The sequence below is a fragment of the Aulonocara sp. 'chitande type north' Nkhata Bay genome, linkage group LG20, assembly GCF_057382095.1.
Source record: "Aulonocara sp. 'chitande type north' Nkhata Bay isolate Kocher_YH1m ecotype deep benthic linkage group LG20, A_spYH_male_GT1.1, whole genome shotgun sequence".
NCBI classification, from domain to species: Eukaryota; Metazoa; Chordata; class Actinopteri; order Cichliformes; family Cichlidae; genus Aulonocara; species Aulonocara sp. 'chitande type north' Nkhata Bay.
Genome location: NC_141363.1, coordinates 12,430,479 through 12,453,612, shown reverse-complemented (window position 1 = coordinate 12,453,612; position 23,134 = coordinate 12,430,479). Strand labels below are relative to the sequence as shown.

Here is a 23,134-nt window from a genome sequence, read left to right as displayed (position 1 = left end):
GATAAGATAGGGCCTGATGACGCAAGACTCTTTAATCTTGCTGTAGCATTTAGGATCAACTGAAGCTTTGTAGTCACTTTTTAGGACACCCTGATAATAATGAATTCATTTATTGTATTGTGTTATAACATACAATTATAATTGTATGATAACATACAATCAATGTGTTCCCGTTACTGCTTGTTTAGAGGATCTAACTTTCAAGCACTGCCATTGATTTGCAGAATTCTTTTTGGGCAGGGGGAGGGGCCCTAAAAGTAACCATACTTTTAACTTCTCCAACTCTGATGGTATCAGCCCCAAGTTTCTTCAGACCCGTGTCTGTTAACCTGAGTCAAATTTACAGCTCACGTATAAGGCAGCATATGATACTGGCGTTGAAGTAGAAGCCGACATTATCAGAGCTTGAGAACTGTTGACCACCACATGTGACTGGAGTGATTGGATGTATTAGTCATGGGCAGAAGGAGGAGTATAGAGCACTAGTGAATGATTTTGTGGCATGGTCTTGGAGAAATAATCTGCTTCTGAACATGAGTAAGAAAGAGTGAGAGGGAGTGGATATTGTGGATGAATATAAGTACCTGGATGTCCAGATTAACCACAGACCTCGAAAACCCACACAGAGGCTGTATACAAGACAACAATGTCCTATGGACGCTGAGACCTTCCTGATAGAAAATGATGGAGATTTTTAATCAGCCAGTTGTGGTGGTTGTGGTGTGCGCTGTTGGCTCTGTGACTGGCTGCAAACTGGACACATTTAAAAAGTGATCACTGAAAAAACTATTTTCAGTCATTCATAACCCTGATCAACTTCATCAGCGCTTACAATTTCCGCCAACAGACTGATTCAGCTCCGCTGCCACAAGAACAGATACAGGAAATCTTTCATACAAGATGCAACAACCTTTTATAATGCAATTCAGATATCTGACATACAGTGATCTGCTTTTTCATTTGAACATTTTATTGATATTTAAGGTGGTTTTTCCCCTTTATTACTGATTTAGAAATATTATGTATTTCTTTACCATTGCTTGGAATTTCAAAAATATGGGGAAAATAAAGTATTTCTTAATATTATTGTTGTCTATAATAGTGTTTGTCCGCTGTACTTTTAAGCAAATTAAGTTATATTTGCAAGTTTGGTTAAATCACTTATGAGAAAATGAATAACACAGATACAACGGAATACAAATAATCCTAGTACAATTGTTCACTACAGGCACGGAGAGACATGGAAGTCCAGTCAACGGGAGAATTCAGCAACAGCATGGATGATGATGTAACGATGACAGTAACTTTGAAAATAATCAAAATCCCTGTCCAAATAATCGCTCCGACACTTTACGAAGATGGTTGAAAACTCTGCTCATGCAACGTCAACGTTTACGACAATTCGTTGCTACGGCAATGAGTGAAGACTGTTTTACGGCAGGCATGTGTATGCAGGGAGCTTGTAGTTAGCGGAATAGCTGTCTACTTAAACTGTGAGAGCGCTTTTTCAACTTTGAAATAAAATTATAAGAAAGCTGAGACTTGTATCCTGGACAAATGGACGTCGGAGAGCTCCTGAACTATCAGGTAGACGTTTCACTCCTGATAATGTGTGTGAGAGCTAACTAAGCTAACAGTAACTTATCTCATTCATTGGGTTGTAAATAAACGCTAACAGTTTAATGTGTGTGAGCATGTAGACTTTTATTTAGCCTCCTTTGTTTGCGTCCTTGTTTAATGATCAGTCAATTAGAACTGAGTGACGCTTGCGCGAAAAGAAAACAACTTTGGATCTCAAGTCCGTGTTTACTAACGCTAGCAGTTAGCCCGTTTGCTAAGTCTGTTAGCTATCTCGCAGCAGCACATCAAGAGCGGGGAAACTTTGCGGACTTCCCTGAGATACATCTGTTTAAAACTAGTTATGCCTAGCAAAGCATTTTGAATCTTTGGGATTCTTTCGTCAGTTAGATTCGGTCTTCTATATGTTAATGTCGAAACAAATGTGTACCTGAACAGTTTCGTTTATCATACAAGGCATACGTACGAGAAATCGACTTCACCCAGTATTTGCATCAAATATGCAAATCGCCATTATATGTCCCATTTCATAAATCTGTATTTCAGTAAAATCTCGTCTTCTACTTAGGCTCACTGTTTAGTTGCAACTTTTTTTTTTAATGCCATCAGTTTTCTTAGATTAGTTGTTTGACAGCTGCTTCGATTAACTTGATAAAATTATATGTGCTTCTTTTTTTTTAAATTCATTTGAAAAGTCATGATTGAGTATTTCTAGATTGACTTTTCTATAGTTGCGCCAGATATGACCTAGTCAGGTGCTATAATGGTGTATTTCATTGATTGTTTTTAATCTCATTAAATGCCACCTTGCTGAAAACAAGCAACCACATAATTTTGGGCTCTCCCAACACTTTTTCATATATTCATCTTATAGAGTAAATCCCTGTACACACATTTAATGATCCCTTTTCTTGTTGCAGCCTGATAGGGGAGCAAAGCGTCCCAGGGGCGAAGAGGATGGAGGAGCAGGAGGAGATGAAGACTCCAGAGGAGGGAAGCAGCTGAAAGGGATGAGTGCTAGAGAGCTGGCCAGATACAGGGAGGTGGCAGGAGCAGAAGGAGGTGCTGAGATGAGGGAGACTGAGGAGCTCATAGGGGACAAGAAGATAATCCTGGAAAAGCTGATGGACCAGGATGCAGAAGAACCCGAGGTGGGTTATTGTAATTGTTATGTTATTATTATAGAGTTGTTACTCTGGTTTCTTTGGGTGATGAAAAATGAAGAAATGTGACAAAGATCATGAAAATTAAATATGTTCCTTTATTCTCATATGTTTTGAGTTCATAGTTTGCATGGCAATCTTTAAACAGCTTTCACCATACTAGCATGCTTCATCAGGACATAAGCCATATTAGCAAATTCAGATAGATTTACACAAACGCTACTAAAACAAACACAAACATGCTATGATTAAAAATGTTTCAGCCAGATTTATACCGAATCAGACTTATTAGATGTTATTTGTTGGTATACTCTGCATGCATTGTGTCTAAATGTAACTACCTGTGACATCTGTGTCGGTGGAGTAATTAGAACAGATTAAGATTGACAACATTAAATAGACAAAAGTTCAGTTTCTTTAACACGTGGGAGCACATCTATTAAGTCAGACTTACTCAAGAGCGTGTTTGTTTCCTGTAAACAACACAAACAACAGACTTAAATGCATTGGCATTCTTTGTGAATGGTGCATTGATAATATAAAAGAGCAATTTAATTCAAATGGAATACAGTGTTAAATGACAAAGCTGACTAATTTCTTTTAGGCAATCTCTGCTTTAGTCAGGAGGAAATAATTCACACTCCTTTGTTGAAGACAAATGTGAGATTTGATGGTGCTGCCACTAACTCAAATTCTCCTCTTCACTACTGCTGCATCCTGCCTTTGGGTCTGATTAAGAGATCCCTCTTTTTACATCATTTAAAGTCACGCCATTAAACGAGACTTGGCCACTGCGGTCATGTCTGTTTATTGTTCTGTGACCTGTTAAAGTCGGTTAATTAAAAAAACAAAAGTAAACGTCCATTTATAAAGTGTCTTTGTATTTTTTATTTTTGTTCCAAGCTGCTTAGTCTGCAGTACCAGCTTAGAATAATAAGCAATAAATGATATAAACTGTCAGATGATTATTGTAGTGGGCACACAAAGCTTTTTATAGCCACTTTTCACTTTCCTTTTTCATAGTTTTCTGTGATTCCCCACTGGTTTCCCTGCCCAAATTTCCCTTTCAGTTTCGTATTGTTCATTAATCTTTCTGGTTGATTTCTATCCAGGTTTCTGCTTTAAAAAAAGGAATTGCAAAATGGTTTATTCCTGAAAGCTCTTTGAGAGGTCCTCTTGCTCCACTGGGGTTCAAACTTCCCATACATCAATCCTCCAATCACAAAGTTGCCAGTCTTGCCAGTATTGCTGGTCCCATATTCAGTGACCACACTGGGTGTGCAGTCAGTCTGCAGGGTCTAATGCTCTTATGGCTTTGACAAACCAAACAAAACTAGATTACTATAACCAGGATCTGCTGTCCTGAATCACCCAGTTAATCTTGGATCTTTCAAGAAACTTGGAGAGAGTGAGACTTGAATTGAAACACCTAACATGGTGAAACAGCATAAAAATAAGTTCCAGGAAAGGTTGTTTTATTCTACATTGTTATCTGTCCAGCACTGCGGAGGTTTATAATCCATCAGGAGGTCAAACACATTCTCTTTTCACTCAGATGCATTCCTTCTGATTGAACAAAATGTCTGCACAATTTGCTTCAATCACATGATTAAGGTGACCCTACAGTCTCTTTGTTGTTATGGCAGCAGTTGCTTTAATCATTTTATTTTTCCCTTTTTCTCCCCGTCTTCCCTTCTCCATCTTTTTGCTCCCTTTCCCCTGTGCTAATCAAACAGGCAGAACTGGTCGATGAGAGCTCAGTGAAGAAAATGATCCTGACCTTTGAGAAGAGGTCATACAAAAACCAGGAACTAAGGATTAAGTTTCCAGACAATCCAGAAAAGTAAGCCTATTACAGACAGATTAATAAAGTCTTGTTTGACTTTATTCCAACAAACAAAACTATATGTGGACTTCAGTGGATCTAAAGAAAAAAAGAGGGTCTCAGCATTTCTAAGAAACACTGTCATTATGATCAAACTTATAATGCAAAACTTCTGATTTGTGTTATTAAACTAGGTTCATGGAGTCGGAGCTTGATCTGAATGACATTATCCAGGAAATGCATGTGATTGCTACGATGCCAGATCTCTACCACCTGCTGGTGGAGCTGAACGCCGTCCACTCACTACTGGGCCTCCTCAGTCATGAAAATACTGATATCCTTTCACGTTGAGATTGATTCAGATCACCTCTCTCTATTGAATGTTTTGTTACGTAACATTGGTCTTTAAACTTGTTCCCTGTATCATAGAAGTTTACTGTTGTAAACGTAGCTAGTACAAAGAACCAAGGACAGGATAAGAACAATGAATGTGAGCTAAGAGAGTAAAGATGTGTCAACTTTTTATTGAATTTGTTGCACACAAAGCTTGTTGTTGTTGTTGTTTTTTTTACTATAAACTTGCTTTTACATTAAAACTGTAACAAAATACAATTTACTAAGTGAGTCATATTTCAGATTCAAAACCATATTGGAGTAAATGCATAAACCCTTAAAAATACACAAAATAAATATTACTTTAGCCATTAAAATACCTTCAGTGAAGGCACTGGTACTCAAGATGCATCTCCCAGCAACAAACCAAAAATATAGACCAAACTGGGTGATGAATTTGCATTGTTGGTAAAGTAGTCGCCTGGCTTTTAGAGGAAAAGAGAAAGCATTGATTTTACTTCTACAGTATTATAGGATTGCAGAGTTAAATCAAGTATGGAGTATTGTTATTGGCCTGAGCCTGAGCCACATGTCGCCATAGCCGTGGTGGACCTGCTGCAGGAGCTGACAGATATTGACACACTTCATGAGAGCGAGGATGGTGCTGAGGTACTCATAGATGCTCTGGTGAGTACAAAAGTTTCATGAGTCTCTGATGATATTGATAAAGCAGCACTGTTTGGAGTTAGTATTTAAGCTTCTTGGCTCTGGTGGAGAGAAATTGATTGCTTAGTCTTTGTTAATGAATCAAAAGCAAAGTTTCAGTTTAGTCTCACTTAGAAGCATTCATGGTTTTTGGTTTTGTCTTCTTTGTGTGTGGTTTGAAACACAAATTACATTAAATTAAAATAATTCTAATAAAAAGCGTTGTATTAAAATAACTTCAAAGGGGAAACAAATCCACAAACATTAGTTCTTAGTAAAGCTGCCAGTGTCATTTACAGGGGCACAAATGTCTGAAGTTACCTGTTGATTTATTTATTTAAAGTCTTTTTAATTATCTCTCAGCGGTGAGCTGTGACAGTTAAAAAAACATGATGGGATTAGCAACATGACAAGAACTCAGTCAAGAGGAAAAAATGGATTTCAGTATGTAGTTTGATCAGCATAATTATAGCATCGACTCTCCCACTCTTTCTTTTTCGTTCTGTTTTCTTTGTCACCCTCCGGCTGTGTGTGTTGGCATCACTTCACCGTTGATGATCTCTCCCTGTCTCTCCATTTCTGTATATTTAGCCCCCTCGTTCCTTTTTTTTCCTTTTCTAGTTCAGCCTGTCGTGTTGCCGGGCTTTCATAAATATTAGAGTGTCATGATTCTTGATAGCCCATTATGTTTTTTGACATTTAGATCGACACAGACAAAGGTCAAATTACAATAATATGCGGGTAAAGCCATGATGGAGAAAAGAAATGCATGCCTGTGTTTCTTCACACCTGTCACTGTGACACTTCATAAGAGAATCAGTTGACTTTTTTTCTCTGCTACACTTGACAACTTTGGTTGGGAGTCTTGGGAGTTTTTGAGTAGTTTGATCCCAATATTTTACACGTCCGCGTGGCATTTTGTACATACTGATAAATTCAGTGCAACTTCACGAGGATAGCACTGTTTCTGATGTGAACAAGATGCTAACACCAGACCTGTGTTGTTATTGTTGTTGTTGTTTTTTAAGTATCTATGTTAGCTAATTCAAGTTTATTCATTTACCTGGTATGGACTTAAAAAGTGACAGGAGAAGGGAGCAGGAGATTAACAGACGCTGTGCCAGTCTGTTGTGGTGAAGAGAGAGCTGAGTGTGAAAGCAAAGCTCTCAATTTACTTGTTGATCTACGTCCCTACCCTCACCTATGGTCACGAGCTGTGGGTAGTGACCGAAAGAACAACATCGCGGATACAAGTGGCGGAAATGGGCTTCCTCTGAAGGGTGGCTGGCCTCTCCCCTAGAGAAAGGGTGAGAAGTTCGGCCATCCGGAAGGGGTTCAGAGTAGAGCCACTGCTCCTTCACATCGAAAGGAGCCAGTTGAGGTGGTTCAGGCATCTGACAAGGATGCCTCCTGGGTGAGGTGTTCCAGGCATGTCCCACCGGGAGGAGGCCCCAGCGCAGACTGAGGACACGCTGGAGAGATTATATCTCTCGGCTGGCCTGGGAACACCTTGGTGTCCCCCCGGCCAAGCCGAAGGGGGTGGCTGGAGTGAGGGAAGTTTGGACTTCTCTGCTTGGGCTGCTGCCCCCACAACCTGGCCCCGGATAAGCCGAAAAGGATAGTTGGATGGAGGGATGACCTCTGTGGATTTTTAGCACTTTCTATAGATGGTAGATTGGATTTTATAGGTGAAACCAGCACCATGGATCTTTGGTTGTGCTCTTTGAACAATTTCTGCAGTATAGTTGGTAGCATCATCCTGTTCTATTCAATGAGATCACTGCAGAACATTACTCATAATATTAAAGTACCTTCATTGGCTCAGCTTCTTCCTTTAATGCATGTTGCAAGCCCAGTAAACACAGTACCAGCAGCAGAATGTGGGGATATCACATAAGCCGGACCAGTGAAAATCCTCTTCCTATCTGTGTTTAACTGCACATTCAATCCCTGTGATATCTAATTATATGAATGGAAGTGTATTTGTAACAGTAGGTCTCTGTTTTTTAATATGATAAACAAATGTTGCTGTAGTAAATGAAGAAATCTGTCAGAAGAACTCTTTGGGCTCAAAATGTAAAAAATTGTGTAATTTCAGAAAAATGACAGATTAGGTTCTGGTAGCTCAGCTCAAATTGTCCTGTGATTATAAAACAGATGGTTTCTGTTAATTCACACAAAATTTTCTTTCACTGTGATATATTTAAACAAAACAATTATACAGTAGATAGTGGAAAAAAAACAGGAACTTTTGCCATTTATTTTTGTTTATCTATTACTTAATTACTTTTGGCATAGTATTAGTGGCCATGGTGGAGGTCTTTATCTGCACAAAAAACTTTAAAGCTCAAATTTTCCAAAGTTGTCTGAGTGGGTTGGATGGGAGTCTTTCCTGGACCGATTCTGGGACCCAGACCTCCTGATTGACATCCCTGAAAGAACCTGTTTCATTGGACCACACCAACCTGCTCTGTTTTCTGGTTCTCATGCTAACCTTCCTCTTTGCAGGCACATTAAGAGGTAGACACGAATTTTTAGTGTGCAATGTCACCAGCAGACACAGCTCTTTATGTAGCAAGCAGCAATGAATGGTTTGCACATTTGTCAGTTGTGGCCCTCATTAAGGTTTTCAGCAGTTGTGTTATTGTGCTGTTGGTCTGTATAGTAAGCCTTGGGCTTGTTGTCCTTTCTGTAGACATAATGGCGACTGCATACCACAATACCTCACAAGAACTGCCTTCCTTTGGCCTAACGCTGTCGTTTAGTTGTCAAATTCCTCAGCTCATCTCCCTACCTCTCCTTAATAGCATGTGCCACTGTAAATAATTAATGAAATGTATTCATTTTATTGAATGTTTGGATGTATAGATGGTTTCTGTGGTGTTGCCCATGGGGTCTTTCTCTGAAATGGTCTTACAAACACAGAACAGAATATTAATGTTACTTTCTGTGTAAGTATAATATGTTGAAATACTGTTTGTGTTCTAAATAACTGACACAGTCAAGTTAAGAACACATATCCGAGGCCTCTATCTTAGTTATATTGGTGTGTGATAGGAAGAACTGTAGATGAAGCAGGATAAACATCAGAAATTGCTGACAAAACTGGCTTTTGTGTGTGTTTGTGAGCTGGCTTCTTATATGATAGTGACTCGGGTAGCTGTGCAGGGCTCGCAGAATGAAGGAATTTTATAAATGCAGTCCATTTACCATGCAATGGAGCGCCCATAAACCTCACTCTTCTTTACAGCTACTTCCAAGGGAAACAGTTTCAGGGCAGCAAAGGTTGGTTGAATCCATTTGTCTGTCCTCTTTGCTGTAATGCCCTCGGCTCCTCTGTCCTTGCTGCCTGAAGGCCAGGTGGCATCCTTGGTAAGATAAATCAAAATGATCCACGGTGGTCTCCAGTGGCTCATAAATCTGTGTTGACTGTCTTCTTTCATCTATAAGAGTACATTTATCCAGCCCGCTGGCACCTTGCAAGCTTTGTGTGGTTATGAGTCTCCAATCTTGACTTGACTGATAACATTCGGACATCGTCAGAGAGGCTCCAACAGGAAGCAAGCGTCTTCTGCAAAGACAAGTCTTAAAAGTGAACCATCTCTCTGTTATCCCTGGATAGTCTATATACATCTTTTCTCTTCTTTCTTTTTTGAGATTGAGACTATAATTTTGTTTTCAGACAGGGTAGACACAATCATCTGACAGACCTCCAACAAAGTGCAAGGGTGGGAGTGTTTCTAGAACATGAAAAAATATTGTCTCTGCTATGTTACCTTTCACCAAAACCTTTAAAAGATGAAAAATTGTTTCTCCAAAAGTCTGATAAAGTTGTATATGACCTTTGGCAAAATTGTTTTAGAACCGTGACTTGAATTTCATCTTTGTGTGTCTGTAGTTGGAGGGTCAGGTGGTTGCCCTGCTGGTGCAGAATATGGAGCGTCTGGACGAGCAGGTGAAGGAGGAGGCTGATGGAATCTATAACACCCTCGGTAAGGAGACATAATCCAAAATCTTAGCAATGAAACTCCAATTTCTAGTTGTCCTCAAGTAAACTGTCATCACACTCAGGAAGAAAAAACATAAACAAAACAAAACATGGATTTACAGTTAAACAAGGCTACATGTAATAATGTGTTTGTCAGCTAATTCCATACTTTATGCTTGAAAAAAGGTTTTGTCCACTTTGGCTAAAATGACATTGAATAATGGTTTAAAGGACTATACACGGTGCTTTTTCAGCTGTGGAAATAACATGAATGTAACTTTGATTTCCTCAGTCAGGTAATGTCTGAAACTACAGCGCTACCACCTGAAATAGGACTGAAATACAGCTAAAGTCATGTTGTTCTCACCTGTCCAACATATATATGTAAAATAAATCAAGCAGTCAGTTGACGTTTTGGCATGAAGCAGTCAAACGTTCATCATGGATTGAGTGGAATAGTAGACAAGTGAAACTGCCCAAACAAACCAGGTGGCAGGAATAAAAATTGGAATTGTTTATTTTTTTAAACAGTCTGTTTCTGTCCTGTTGTTCAGTGGAGTGAATTCAAGTAATTCAAGTACTCCTCAGTAGTCTCATATGAGCTTTTTTTTATTTATTTCTGTGTTGCTTGAATGCTTGAAGTTATCAGATTTTGGCACTTTGGTATTAACAACTACGAGGGCAATCCCAAAAGTAAGGTCTCCCGTTTTTTTAGAAATACAAACAACTGTTTATTTTCTATAATATTTACATCATTTTAAAGGTTAAAAAATAATTTTCACCTTTTTGGTGGATGCATTTTTGTAGACGCTGCGGCAGTTTTAGAAGGCCTGTGTCATACCAGCTCGCCGCCATGTCCTTCAGGAAGCGTTGAATCTGTCACTTCTTCATCGGAGCAGAATCGTCTACGGGACAAATGTTCTTTCAACTTAGGGAACAGGTGGTAGTCACTAGACCACTTGTGAACGTTTTTGACATCCATGCACGGCTGTCCGTACACTTTCGTCAGTTAGCGTTGAATTTCAACCGGTTTAATGCCTTTTGCGTTCAAAAGTGGAATAACTGCGCGAACCTCACACTTGGCGGTAGCGTTCAACGGGAGCTCCATTTTCAAGGGCTGCCAAGCCAAGATTGAGAATCCCAGCGAAGTCGTGCATGCTTGTTTCGGAGTGGAGAAAGCACCAACCACAACAGTGTGGCAAACAGCCGTACAAACAGTTTCCCCACTGCTTTGGAGATGTTACTTTTGGGATTGCCCTTGTACATATTTCGATGAGTCAGCAGGTTCTTATTTGTTATATTTATTATTTGTTTATAGATACATTTTTTCCACCCACCACATGTTTTATTCGTTCTAATTCTGTGGCTGCACGAATTATGTGACCCTTTGCAGAGTTGATGCTGCAGCATTCTTCTACTTTCTGACTTTATCAGAATAAAATAGAAACAAAAATGTTCTGGTTATTTTCTAAAATACTAGTATTATACGGCAAACAACTCTTACATTTATAGATATTTATACTCATGTTGCACAGTAACTGTGTGCTTTAACACTCAGAGATCCTGTCTAATAACTTTATTTGGTCTGCTGTTTAGTTGCAGTAACAACACTTACAGCTGCTTGTTGAATATCTAGGAGGGAAGAAATTTCACAAACTGACGTATTGTAGCGGTGGCATGCTATCACAGACCCATGACCTGTGAGCTCTTTAGAATGACCCAATCTTTCACAAATGCTGTAAAGCCAGACTGAACAGCTAGGTGCTTGAGTTTTTGTATATATTTATTTTCTTATTATATAATCCTGAGGCAATGGGACTGAAAACACCTGAATTGTGGCCCAACACCTTTGTCCATAATGCATGTAGATATCTGGATCTTCAATAAATGGATGCACTAAAGCCTCCTCAGGCTAGCGGTCTTAAAACTAAAGCTAAAGACATTCACTGCACATTTGTAGTTTTTAAGCAAATAAAATCTTAGTTCTTTTCCCCCCCCTTAAAATGTAGTTTTTATTATTTTTGTATTTCAGTGACCTATTTTTTTTCCTACATTTAGTAACCTTAATTAATTTTTAGGGGGCATGTTATGCTGAAGAAAAACCTCTTTTGTTTTTTTTTCTTTTTAATGTGTTTGCCGTAATGCTTGTGTTCAGTTTTTTTCCGCGAACTTCAGAAATCAGTAAATATTTAAGTTGCTCATGTAACACGTAATAAGGGCTACAATTTATACCAAGTTCCAAGTGAGCAGCATAAAGCAATAAACATTGGACGCCACCCTAAATGCAGAGTTGTTCATATGCAAAACAAGGGAGACTCCTATTTGGTGTCCTATCTCAGGTGCTGCAGAGAGTCTGGTCCTAAATTCAACACTATAAAAACAGACTTGGTTAAAAATAGCACCTCAGTAAGATTTGAATATTTTGAGCAAGAATAATTGGCAAAGCGTGCCTTCTTTTTAGAACTGAAACTTTTCGAGAGGGAGGTGTGCCTGTAAGGTGTGTATGAGCCAGGGTTATGTCTTTGGGCAGTGCGGTGACAGGAAGTCCTTGCAGACTTGGGTATACATCATAGAGGCTATAGACTAACTTTATTTGTATTCTGCTAGCAATGTGTCCCCCTGTTGCCAGCTGCCCTAGAAATTTTCAGTGACAGTGAAAGGAAGCTGTCAATGTCTCTAGCACCAACTCTTTGGAGGTTTTATACCTTTTCAGAGCCTACCATAAAAGTCATAAGAGTTTCTGGGGAGTAATAATTGTATACACAAGGTCCTGGAGAGGGCATGGGCCAGCAGATAGTTTGAAAAGTCCTGGTCTCTGTATTTAGCCCCACATGAATCAGACTTTTTCTGCCTCTCAGCTCTTTTTGTGTAGAATGAGTCTACTGAGATGATTTTTTTCCTCTTTGTTGCCAGATTGAGGCCGAGTGTCAAGAGGGCTGTTTAGGTGTGTGTATTTGGCTCTGTGTATGAGGGTTATATCGTGGGGGCAGTGCTTGTGCATCCTCTGCTCAAGTTTGTGTGTGCGAGTTATCAAGGGAGCTCTCCAAGCTTGAATAAGCCTTTTGTCTACCTTGGCTGCTCTCTACTCTGAGCCGGCTGTCCTCCAGGATGCTGTCTGTCTGCTCTGTTTGAATCACTGATAAAGGCTCATCTCTCCCTCAGCACCCTGTCACTTCATCCCCTGTTTCACTCTTTCAATCATTTCCCTGTCATCTGCAGCTGTTCTCTCCAGATGTTTTTGCTTTATTTCAGTTTTTATGCTCTTGCAAAACTCTCTTCCCTTTGTCATCTTGTTATCTCCTCATTCACTCTGTTTTCCATCCCTCATCCCTGACACTGTCTTCCCGTCCCCTTTTCCCTCCCTTCTGCTTTTCCTCTGCCTCCTTCCTGTTAATCTTCCTCTTTCCCCCTGGTGTCATGAACACCCCACAATGTCTTTTGCTCCCTTCAACCCCCTCTGCACTTAGTCTACTGTGATGGAGACATCAAGTCTTTCTGATGATAACATTAAGGAAGAAGCTGGGACAGAAAACAGATTAACCCTCTATAAAACTGCACCATGTTGTAAAGTCAGAGAATGATTTTTGACTAATAGTTGATTTTGATATTAGGCTTAGAAATAAAACGACATTGCACACAAAGGAACCCAGAGCAACACAGATTAAACATAAATGTTAAGACATGCTTCTATAATTAGGCAGAAAGTGGATTAGTCACATCCGGGCAATTCTTAATCCCTTAAATAAGATTGGCATTGGTTTTGATATCAATCTGGCAGATTTTGATGTCTATCAGAAATCCTTTTAGAAACTTACTTAGAATGAAGGGCTGATATTAACAGTAAAGACTGAACTATGGTGTTGTGTGTTGCAGCCATCATTGAGAACATGGCAGAGTTCAGACCAGGCATGTGCACAGAGGCTGCCCAGCAGGGACTCATGCAGTGGCTGCTCAAGAGAATCAAGGTAAGAACGAGAATATTGTTTTAAGTTGCCCCAAGAAGGCTACGTGATTGGTTTGTTAGCAGGATTTGAATAATTTTTTTAATTTTTCCCACCAGAAGGCCAACTTAGAAGTTTGTAACGGTGGAATCAATCTGGATTAATACATTTCTTTTTAATGATTATTTGTTGTTGCAAGATATTGAGCCTTTACAAATACATATCACATTAAATGTCATCATCATGTTCTTAAGCAAATATCAAAAACTAATCCAGAGTTTTCAGCGTCCTTCTCGATTTTTAGACCCAAGCTAAAACAAAATATTTTGAGGATAAAATATGTCGTGACTTCTGTGTTATGGAGTTTATTTACCAGTATTTTGATGTTGAATTAGCATTTGCCTTTAGTTCCCTTCACTTTAAGACCTTCACGTAGTGTTAAGCTATCTTGCTCCTAAAGGTGTTTGAATTAATTCTCATAGAAATTGTTGTGGGTGTAGAGTGAGCTCATGTTAACAATCTGTTAAAATTAGGCTTAGATCCACCAAGGTCTTTGAGGTCAACTTAATTATTTGTTGGAGTGTGGTGTGTATTGTGAAGACGCAGAAAGTACATTATAAAATAATGTCACATATGACCTCTGACCTCTCCTTCAGGGTCAGTTGATTGATCTGAAGGTGAAAGTGATAATAATCCAAAGTATAGAGCTATTTTAAAACTATATTTCTTCTATTGTTTGTTTTGATGACATATAGGCATATAGGGAATGATCTACCAAAGTGTGGGGCCCGCCCCCTAGGGGGGGTGCTGAGCCATTGCAGGGGGGGCGCGGTATGAAAATAAAAATAAAAAGAACGCTTGGACACTGCTAGCATAATGGACAGGTTTTTGACGGGGCGCCAACACAAACGCAAAGCAGGAGATGAAGCATTGCCAAATATGTTTCCAAACAAACTTCATTCTAAGCCAAATACTAGAAAATATGGTGAAGCATGTCTTCCCTTTGGCTTCACCTGCACAAGTGCAGAGGCAGGTCTCTGCGACAGAATTAGTTTCCCCTGCGTCGGGAGCAGCGCTGGGCTCTCCAAATCACGGACAAACAGAATCTCACATTCTTGATTTTTAGTTCACAAACACTTCTTGTAATGACTAACTACTCCTGACATTTTGGAGATGTTAGCTCTTCATACAGTAAAGTTACAGCGGGATACAAATAATATCAGGCTGATCCTGCCACGATTTGTTCCCCCTGTCGAAATCACGGACAAACAGTATCCCACAGCTGTTTATGTTTTTGAACCCATTTTGCACAGAGAGGCATTTTTTGAAAAATGTATTGATAGCAATGTTGAATATTATTGCACAGAAAAAAACAACTACATGTAAAATAATCACACCGTGACGCCTCTGCCTTTGTAAATGGAGGGACAGTAACTGCGTGCGTATATGTAAGCGTGTAAAACCTGCAGATAGTCAGATTAACAGTATTTTGTCTCTATCTGCCATTCTGCAATTCATCTCTTGTAAACAATAACGTGGCGCGCAGCGTGACGTGAAAAAAGGCACATACCTTTGACGTTGCGTGACAAACTGTGTATTCCTCGTCCACACGGAAACGCAAAAAACCGGCGTTTTTAAAAAACAAATCTCCATTTTCGGTGATTCGAAACGCCGTTTACGTTTGGACAAAAGGTCCAAACGCATAGAAACAGCTGCGTTTTCAAAAATACCTGTTTAAGTGTGGACGTAGTGTAAAAGAGTTTGGAGATTATTATCACTTTTAAATTTCACATCTGCCTTTCTTTCAAGTTGACCTCAAAATATGTCATATCTTTAAAGAGCGTGTTGTCAAGAGAAAGAGAATGAGCTCCAGAGTTAGTTAGAAATGTACTGTAGGAAAATATTATATAATAAGATGAAGTTATTCATGTCCAGTTATTTACAAATCAGTGCCTGTTATCATTACCTACTCCTACAAAATGTTTGTGTAAAGCTAACATGTGTCATGCTACCCTTTTTACTACAAACTTCTTAAAGTAGGTTTAAAAAGAACAAAGAAAACAAAATGAATATATACGAAATGTAATACAAATACTGTCCAGAGAGTGAGCTGCCTTGGTGGAGGTTTTTTTTTTTTTTTATGTTGTTGTTGTTGTTAATTTTTTGTATTTGGAGTTTCTGTAATTCTTGCTTGTATTTTCTGTAAACCAGAAAATACAAGCAAGAATTTCAGTTTAAAGAAAGAAAGAAACAAGTTTGTTGTAAAATATGTTTTGATTTCCAAATTCTCATGAAAACCACAAGCCTCCACCCGAAAACTAAGCACAGCTTCTCAAGATGAGTAGTAATTAGATTTTGGTCTCTTTCCCTCTCCCTCTAAGGCAAAGATGCCTTTTGATGCTAACAAGCTTTACTGCAGTGAAATCCTGGCCATCTTGCTGCAGAACAATGACAGTAAGTGTGTCTCACTAAATGGTTTGTGGATTCCAAATGATATTAGTTTATCTTTCATATTTTTGCCAACCTATTTCCATTCTTTTCATTCCTTTTTTCTGCGGGTTTAGGCTTAGTCATGGTCTGTCGCAGCCTTATCTTATTGTGCCCTTTCCGTGCTCCCTTTTCCCTCCCTACATATTTTTCCTCAGTGTTACCTTTTCTTTTCTCTCCCTTTCTTTTTCCTTCCACCACTTTATGACTTCATGTTACCTTTTAATGTTTCTCGTTCTCATTTGTGCATTGGCCGTCTTTCCCGCTAACACTAAAAACCCAGTAGAGCCTCACGTAAACACAGAACTATCTGGTCCTTAAACAAGTAGTCGTTAATGGTACAAGTTACATTGACATTCAGCTGGAGTTGTCTCATTTTAAGCTCACCACCCTTCTCATTCACTCGCGCTGCCTCCATCCTATTCCACTTACCTTTCGAACACAAAATATAATGTAAATCTAAAAAAAAGGTTCTTTTACTAAAGAACATTTTTCTTTCTTTTGAGAAATGCTGCCAGAAATGATGTACCTTATTTGAAGTAAAAGTAAGGCAAATCATACAGCTGCTAAGAAAGAGCCTTGATGTGCTAATTTTAATGTTGAATTGGATTTAAAACTGGACTCTGAAAGAGTGCATTTTAAAATTCAGCATCCCATCCCAGTCCATAAATAGCATGAAAATTGATCATGTTCTCCAGCTCATTCAGCTGTTTATTGTAAAGCGAGCAAAGAAAGGTAAAGGGGGAAAAAGGTCATAGCACATAATATTATTAGTGTTGTGTGTGCCACTTTCTAATGTCAATTTATAGGACGTGTGAGTGTGTGCCAGTTGGGTCTGCTGAGAAGCAGAGGTGTGTTGTGTAATGCTCAGGTCTACATGGAATAACTTGTGAGGATGTGTATTTGTCAATGCCCTCATTTTTCCTCATTTGCTGACTCTCTGGAGGTCCCTCGTAGCAGTTGTGTTCCTCAGTATTTATCCCTTCTGTCGCCCCACCATTTCTCTTGTTTTCCTCTTTCTCTGTCCACTTAAACATTCTTTTTCCTGCTTTCTGTCCTCCCCGCTGCTCACTAAATGTCTTTTTTTGCCACCATCACGACATGATCTCCCTGCTGTCTTTTCCTTTTGATTTTTCTCCTTCACAGATACCAGAGAACTACTGGGTGAGATGGATGGCATTGATGTGTTACTGCAGCAACTATCTGTAAGATTTTTGCTTTTTTTTTTCCCCTTCTATTTTTAGTTTCTTCTGTGCACTACCCTTCATATTTTCCCAACAGCCCTTTGAGAGGCATACACAGGTGAAGCTTTAGTATTTCTCTAATATGAGCTTCTCCAGATCCGTGGTAAATTGTTAGAAATGTAAAAAATAATAAAAGAAAAAAAGAAATGTGCATACTATGTATCCTTTTCAAAATGCTTCCTTTGTTCTCCCGCCTACCTTCTCCAGGTGTTCAAGCGTCACAACCCGTCCACAGCTGAAGAGCAGGAGATGATGGAGAACCTGTTTGACGCTCTGTGTTCCTGCCTCATGCTGCCCTCCAATCGTGACCGCTTTCTCAGAGGTGAAGGGCTTCAGCTGATGAATCTCATGCTGAGGTGAGGCTGTGTAAGACGTTGTAGAAATGTAGAAGTGGAACATTCCCTGATGGCTTCATGCTGTAGATGCTCAGTTTTCACCTGGTTGAGAGCCACCCACAATGTCTGCATCTCACATTAATACACTTTTTTTTCTTATGATACTCAGCTACATATTGCACGCTAAAGCCAAGTGTAATTTAGGTTCAGTCTTGTTAACCCTCTACAGAAATCAGCTTTCACTCTCCTGCTGTTGCAGATGTCGACTACAATGTTTTACTTCCCAGTTTCTCTACAAATTGAGTGCTTGGTGGTGGGCCTCTTTGACAGTTCACTCATGTTAACTGTTGCTGTTCACAGCATCTGCCCAGTTAGTGTTTTTGTTTGGCAAGGTAGTGCTATCATTTACTGCCGTGATAATAACTACTGCTTACAAAACATTTTTAATCTTACGGTGGAAACTGTGATATTTCAGGAACTTGATATTGCCATACTAGTAGAACAGGATGATATGACCAAAAATATTTATCCCAATATACATTTGAAAATTTGAGATAACGATATAACTGATGATATAATTGACACTAGACAAAATACTTTACAACTCCACAACTTTATTAGTGCAAAAAACCCCCAAAAAATTCAATGTATTTTCACTTAAACAAGCAGCTGTTTTTTATGTGGATTAAAGTTATATAAATATTTAACAGTTCAAATGCAAATTCCTCGCTGACAGTTTAACCAAAAGGCATTTCCAGTGGAAACTGGCCGACATATCCTCAGCATAACCATGTATAATATCCACAAAACTTAAAAAAGAGGTTATACACACACAATACGGTAATATTATGTTGAAGCACAGTACGTATCACTCTGCAAGGCTCCTGACTACGATAGCCGTGATGCTCCGACAATCCATTAGTGATGTGCGATACCACTGATTTCCTTTCCGATCTGATACCAAGTAAAATTCAAGATGGCATCGACGATACTGATCCGATACCGATACTTTGTACAAAAACTTAATGTTTCATTGTATTTCATAATACAATATATAATTGTATTATGTAATTCTAATAATATAGCTTCGTAATGATTACAGGACATCAGACTACTTGTTTTTATTGCTTAATAATACAGAATTATCATATAGAAATTAAAAAACCCGAAGTTGTGCGCTATTTGAGCACGTTTCCTGCCTGCAGCTCTAAAGGACTCCGCGAAAGACGTCTCTCTCCCACTAGCAGCACCTGTCCATATTCATACATAAGGCACATGGGATTATAAGGGGCACTGTCGATTTTCAGAAAAATCAAAGGATTGATTTTAAGTGTGCCGTATTTTCCAAAAAACACGGTAATAACGACGGCCCGCTAGCATGCTCTACCAAAAATAGTGCTTTGGTGTATCTGACGGACGAAAGCTAAACCAGTTCCACACCACTGGAGTTGCAGCATTTTTACAAACCAATTCTGGTTCATCCGTTTCATTCAACGATCTGCTTTCGCCCTTCTCATTCTCCGTCGCCGCCATGCTTTTTCCGCCGTGTGCATATGAAAACAAAGGCACTGCGCATGCGCGTTTTACCCATATTCTATTGCGATATTTCATTTTCTTATCGTTGCCCAACATTATACCGGTATTACTGTGAACAGTATGATATGGCCCAGCCCTACATACTAGCTTCTCTTTACAACATATGGATGCAACGTGTAAAAACTTGTTGCTTATTATTTTGTCCATTATTCATACAACCTTTTAGAAAAGTCAAACTCCAAGGTAAAACAGAGTTCAGGCAATTCAAGGTTCAATTTATTAAATTTTGTCCTTGCCTGGCAACAGGGTATTATAACAGTAAAAATCTACAACTATTGTTATCCTTATTATTATTATTATTATTATTATTATATTCTTCACATAGGATTAGCATAACAATGCAAATTTATGCGGTTTAGTTTTTTCTACCACAGTTTTGAATAAATGATGTTAAGCTTTTTAGTAGCAGTAGTACTTGTAAACATGGTTATATTGAAAGGAAAGATGAAAACATTTGAAAATATCTTCTTTTTTCTTTCTTTCTTTTTTTTAATAAAGACTAGTGCAGAACTCATGGCTCGCACAGGGAGAAAAAATTAATTATTCAAGGAACAAGAAACTGTGTAAGAGAACTCCTTCATATATTTGTGAGCTTTAGGAAACCTTGGACTTTAGAGCTCTACATTTTTGCTGCAAAATCTCAACATTTGTGCTATGACAGCTTTCAATTTTAGATTATACTTATGTAATCTACAGCTTATAGTGTCTCACTAGGTAAAACAGTTGTAAGAGACTACAGCAAGATCCATGTGTAATGAACTTACAGTCTTCTCATGTTTTGAAAGAATTGCTTTGAAGACAGCAGTCTGGTTTGCGACCACTCGGCAGTCAGTTACTGTTCTGAAAGCAGCTTGGTGTTTCAAAATGGCAAAGGAAAAGCAAAAAAGATGGAGTCAGTCTGCTGTCAGTGGTTATTAAATGCAGTGTCTTTATGATAATACAGCAATGAACTGTGATAAATTTGTGAAATTGCAAGGCTGTTGTTGTCTACATACACAGAAATTCAAACTGCTTACATTCAGAAACCAGTCGGAACCGCATGAATCTGAAACAGAAACACAAGATAGTTATGTAATTGCTGTAGGAACACAGTGTAACTGCAAAACGACAGACACAGCAGCATTGCTTTTATTATAGGAATATAACCAAACTCCAACCAAATGGCAATAGCTGAGTCGTTTCCCCTAATTCACATTGATAGATGTGTCTCACTCAGCTTCTGGGTAACCAGCTACTTTCAACTGGTAGGTGAATGTACAGATTTAATGGAACCCCCACCTCCCCAGTTGCAAGTAAGTCGCTGTCTTATTGTTGCTCTAGTGTGACTGAGGCATAAAGCAGAGTCATCAGTCCTTTGCAGTTGAAACAGGGCACTCATTTTAATAATTAGACTGCTTTAGTGCTCTGCCATAAAAATTGATATATGGGTGAATTACTGCAAATGCAGTAATTGCTACATGAGAACGAATTAAATGTGAATAGATAAAACTTAGTGACGCTACTTGCCATATACCTGGCGACAGTTTAGTTTCATCTGCATCATAGATATCGTACATGAACATCCATCCCATCCATCCATTCGCTTCCGCTTATCCTTTTTCAGGGTCGCGGGGGGCGCTGGAGCCTATCCCAGCTGTCATAGGGCGAGAGGCCGGGTACCCCCTGGACAGGTCGCCAGTCTGTTGCAGGGCCAACACACAGGGACAGACAACCATTCGCACTCGCATTCACTCGCACATTCACACCTAGTGGCAATTTGGATTATCCAATTAACCTATCCCCACAAGCTGCATGTCTTTGGACGGTGGGAGGAAGCCGGAGTACCCGGAGGGAACCCACGCAAACACGGGGAGAACATGCAAACTCCACACAGAAAGACCCCGGCCTGACAGTGGAATTGAACTCAGGACCTTCTTGCTGTGCGGCAACAGTGCTAACCACCGTGCCACCGTGCTGCCCGTACATGGACATGTTTGTTGCAATATTGAGTACCAATGAACAGTATCACTTCCACAAATTCATAAATAGAACTTGGTGTATGAACTTTGTTCTCAGTGTAGTAACGTACAGAAGTACTATAAGTGAAACTTTAAATGACTTCTTCATTGATATAAAAATAAACATTAAACGTCTTGATATAGAATGGGGCCCTTGTGGCACAGCTTTCCTTACGCACCTCTATGCCTGCCATTTCTGCCAGTCCAATCAATCAACAGCTGGTGGACTGCAGCACCGCAGAGATGTGACCTTAAAGATTCATAAAGGCACATTACACGCCTTTATGAAACCTTCACAGCTTCTGCATTATTGTTCTAATAATCACATCACTGGTCACGCAGATTTAATGCTTCGATCAATATCTCATTATTGGAATGCAGAACCCTTTTTCTGGTAAATCATCTACCAGGGGAAAGGAGAGAGTGTCAGAAAAGGAGGTGGGGGAGTAATTACAACAACATATGATGGAGCAGAATATATAACTCTGGGAATGTTGTAAATGTCTTCTTTAGAAAGAAACAAGTTCTGTAATTTTTCACTTCTGAGCACTTCATTGTGCAAGGATGACCTTTATTTGACGCTAAATTCGTACAGAGAAAACTTCCATTTTATCATATTAAATAATCCTGCTGCAGCCCTCAGTCTTCATGTATTCATTACCTCCCTAACAACATCTCAACAATGTTCCCTCTAAGCTGCGCGCATGTGCAATTGCGCACTGCGGTCTCTGCACACAGAAAATCTGCGTTGCGTACAAAAAAAAATGTAACCTGAATTGAAATTAAAATTAATACTTTAACAATTCTGTTTTGCTGTGTTAGTCAGTAAGTAACTGGCTGCTCCTGTATGGGATTAGAACGATGCCACCTTATCCCATAGTCCAGCCAATAATGCGATTCACATTCGTATATACGCAGCTAGAGCTGGGCGATATGAGATTTTTTCATATCACGATATGTTTTTTTCATTTCAGTCGATAACGATATCTATCACGATATAAGCCAAATAACTATATTTGTAAGATTTAAATGTGCCGTTGCTCACAAGTAAAATGTGAAATAATCAGCAGCTTGTTTTGATTTAAATATTTATTTCTCATAATAAGTTCAACAGGGTAGATGTACTTAAGGAACATGAGACTTTTACTGATAAATAAAGGCAAATATTGCAAACTACACAAAAGGCAGCCGCTAAAGCGTTTAAGTTTCAAAATAGAACAAACGAAACAGACTAAACTGTCAATTCCACTTAGAAACAAAATATTAATTCTAAAAATAAATCTTAGTTTGTTTTACAGAAGATCAGACAAAACTGACTAACTTTTGTCAATATCAAATAAACTGAGAACTAAAAGTAAATTCTCAATCTCTCCTTGTATAGCTGAGCTTTTCAAACAGTTTTAACAGTTACTTTAGTCTGACAAAAGCCGAATGACGAATTAGCGCTTCCATTCAGAGACTGAGGCTACGTCCACACGTACACGGGTATTTTTGAAAACGGAGATTTTCCGTTTTCGTTTTAAAAAATAATCCCGTCCACACATAAAGGCAGAAATGAAGGAAAACGCTGCTATGAACATGCCAAAGCAGCAGGTGGCGCTAGATTCCTAACCGTGCAGAAATGTTGGCCAATCAGAAGTCTAGAAGCCTCGGTGGGAAAAAGTAAACAAAGCTGCGGCATAGAAGCAGAACTGAGTCGTATGTGTGGACGGACAGTAACTGTGTGTATATGTAAGCATTTAAACACTGCAGAGAGTAGGATTAACAGTAACAGTATTGTAGAAATTCATTTCACCGAAACAATAACGTGGCGCACAGTGTGACGCATGCACCAGTTTATTGTATTTCCAGACTTGCTTTCGGCACAATTTACAGTGCACGCTACTCTGTTTTTTGTCAGACTTGAAATAGCCGAAATACCTTCACACTACGGAACTTCTAT

General features: G+C 39.1%; 1 protein-coding gene across 1 annotated transcript in view; it reads left to right on the top strand.

The window, feature by feature from the left end:
- Positions 1-1,416: 1,416 nt before the first annotated feature.
- Positions 1,417-23,134, top strand: part of ctnnbl1 (catenin, beta like 1) — a 78,452-nt gene continuing 56,734 nt past the window's right edge. Inside the window, exons 1-10 of the mRNA XM_086278335.1 lie at positions 1,417-1,587; positions 2,499-2,729; positions 4,478-4,584; positions 4,761-4,900; positions 5,489-5,586; positions 9,503-9,596; positions 13,466-13,557; positions 15,915-15,987; positions 17,167-17,225; positions 17,472-17,620. Coding sequence (XP_086134461.1) covers positions 1,558-1,587; positions 2,499-2,729; positions 4,478-4,584; positions 4,761-4,900; positions 5,489-5,586; positions 9,503-9,596; positions 13,466-13,557; positions 15,915-15,987; positions 17,167-17,225; positions 17,472-17,620 — 1,073 coding nt within the window. The 5' untranslated portion in view covers positions 1,417-1,557. The remainder of the gene's footprint in view (positions 1,588-2,498; positions 2,730-4,477; positions 4,585-4,760; positions 4,901-5,488; positions 5,587-9,502; positions 9,597-13,465; positions 13,558-15,914; positions 15,988-17,166; positions 17,226-17,471; positions 17,621-23,134) is intronic.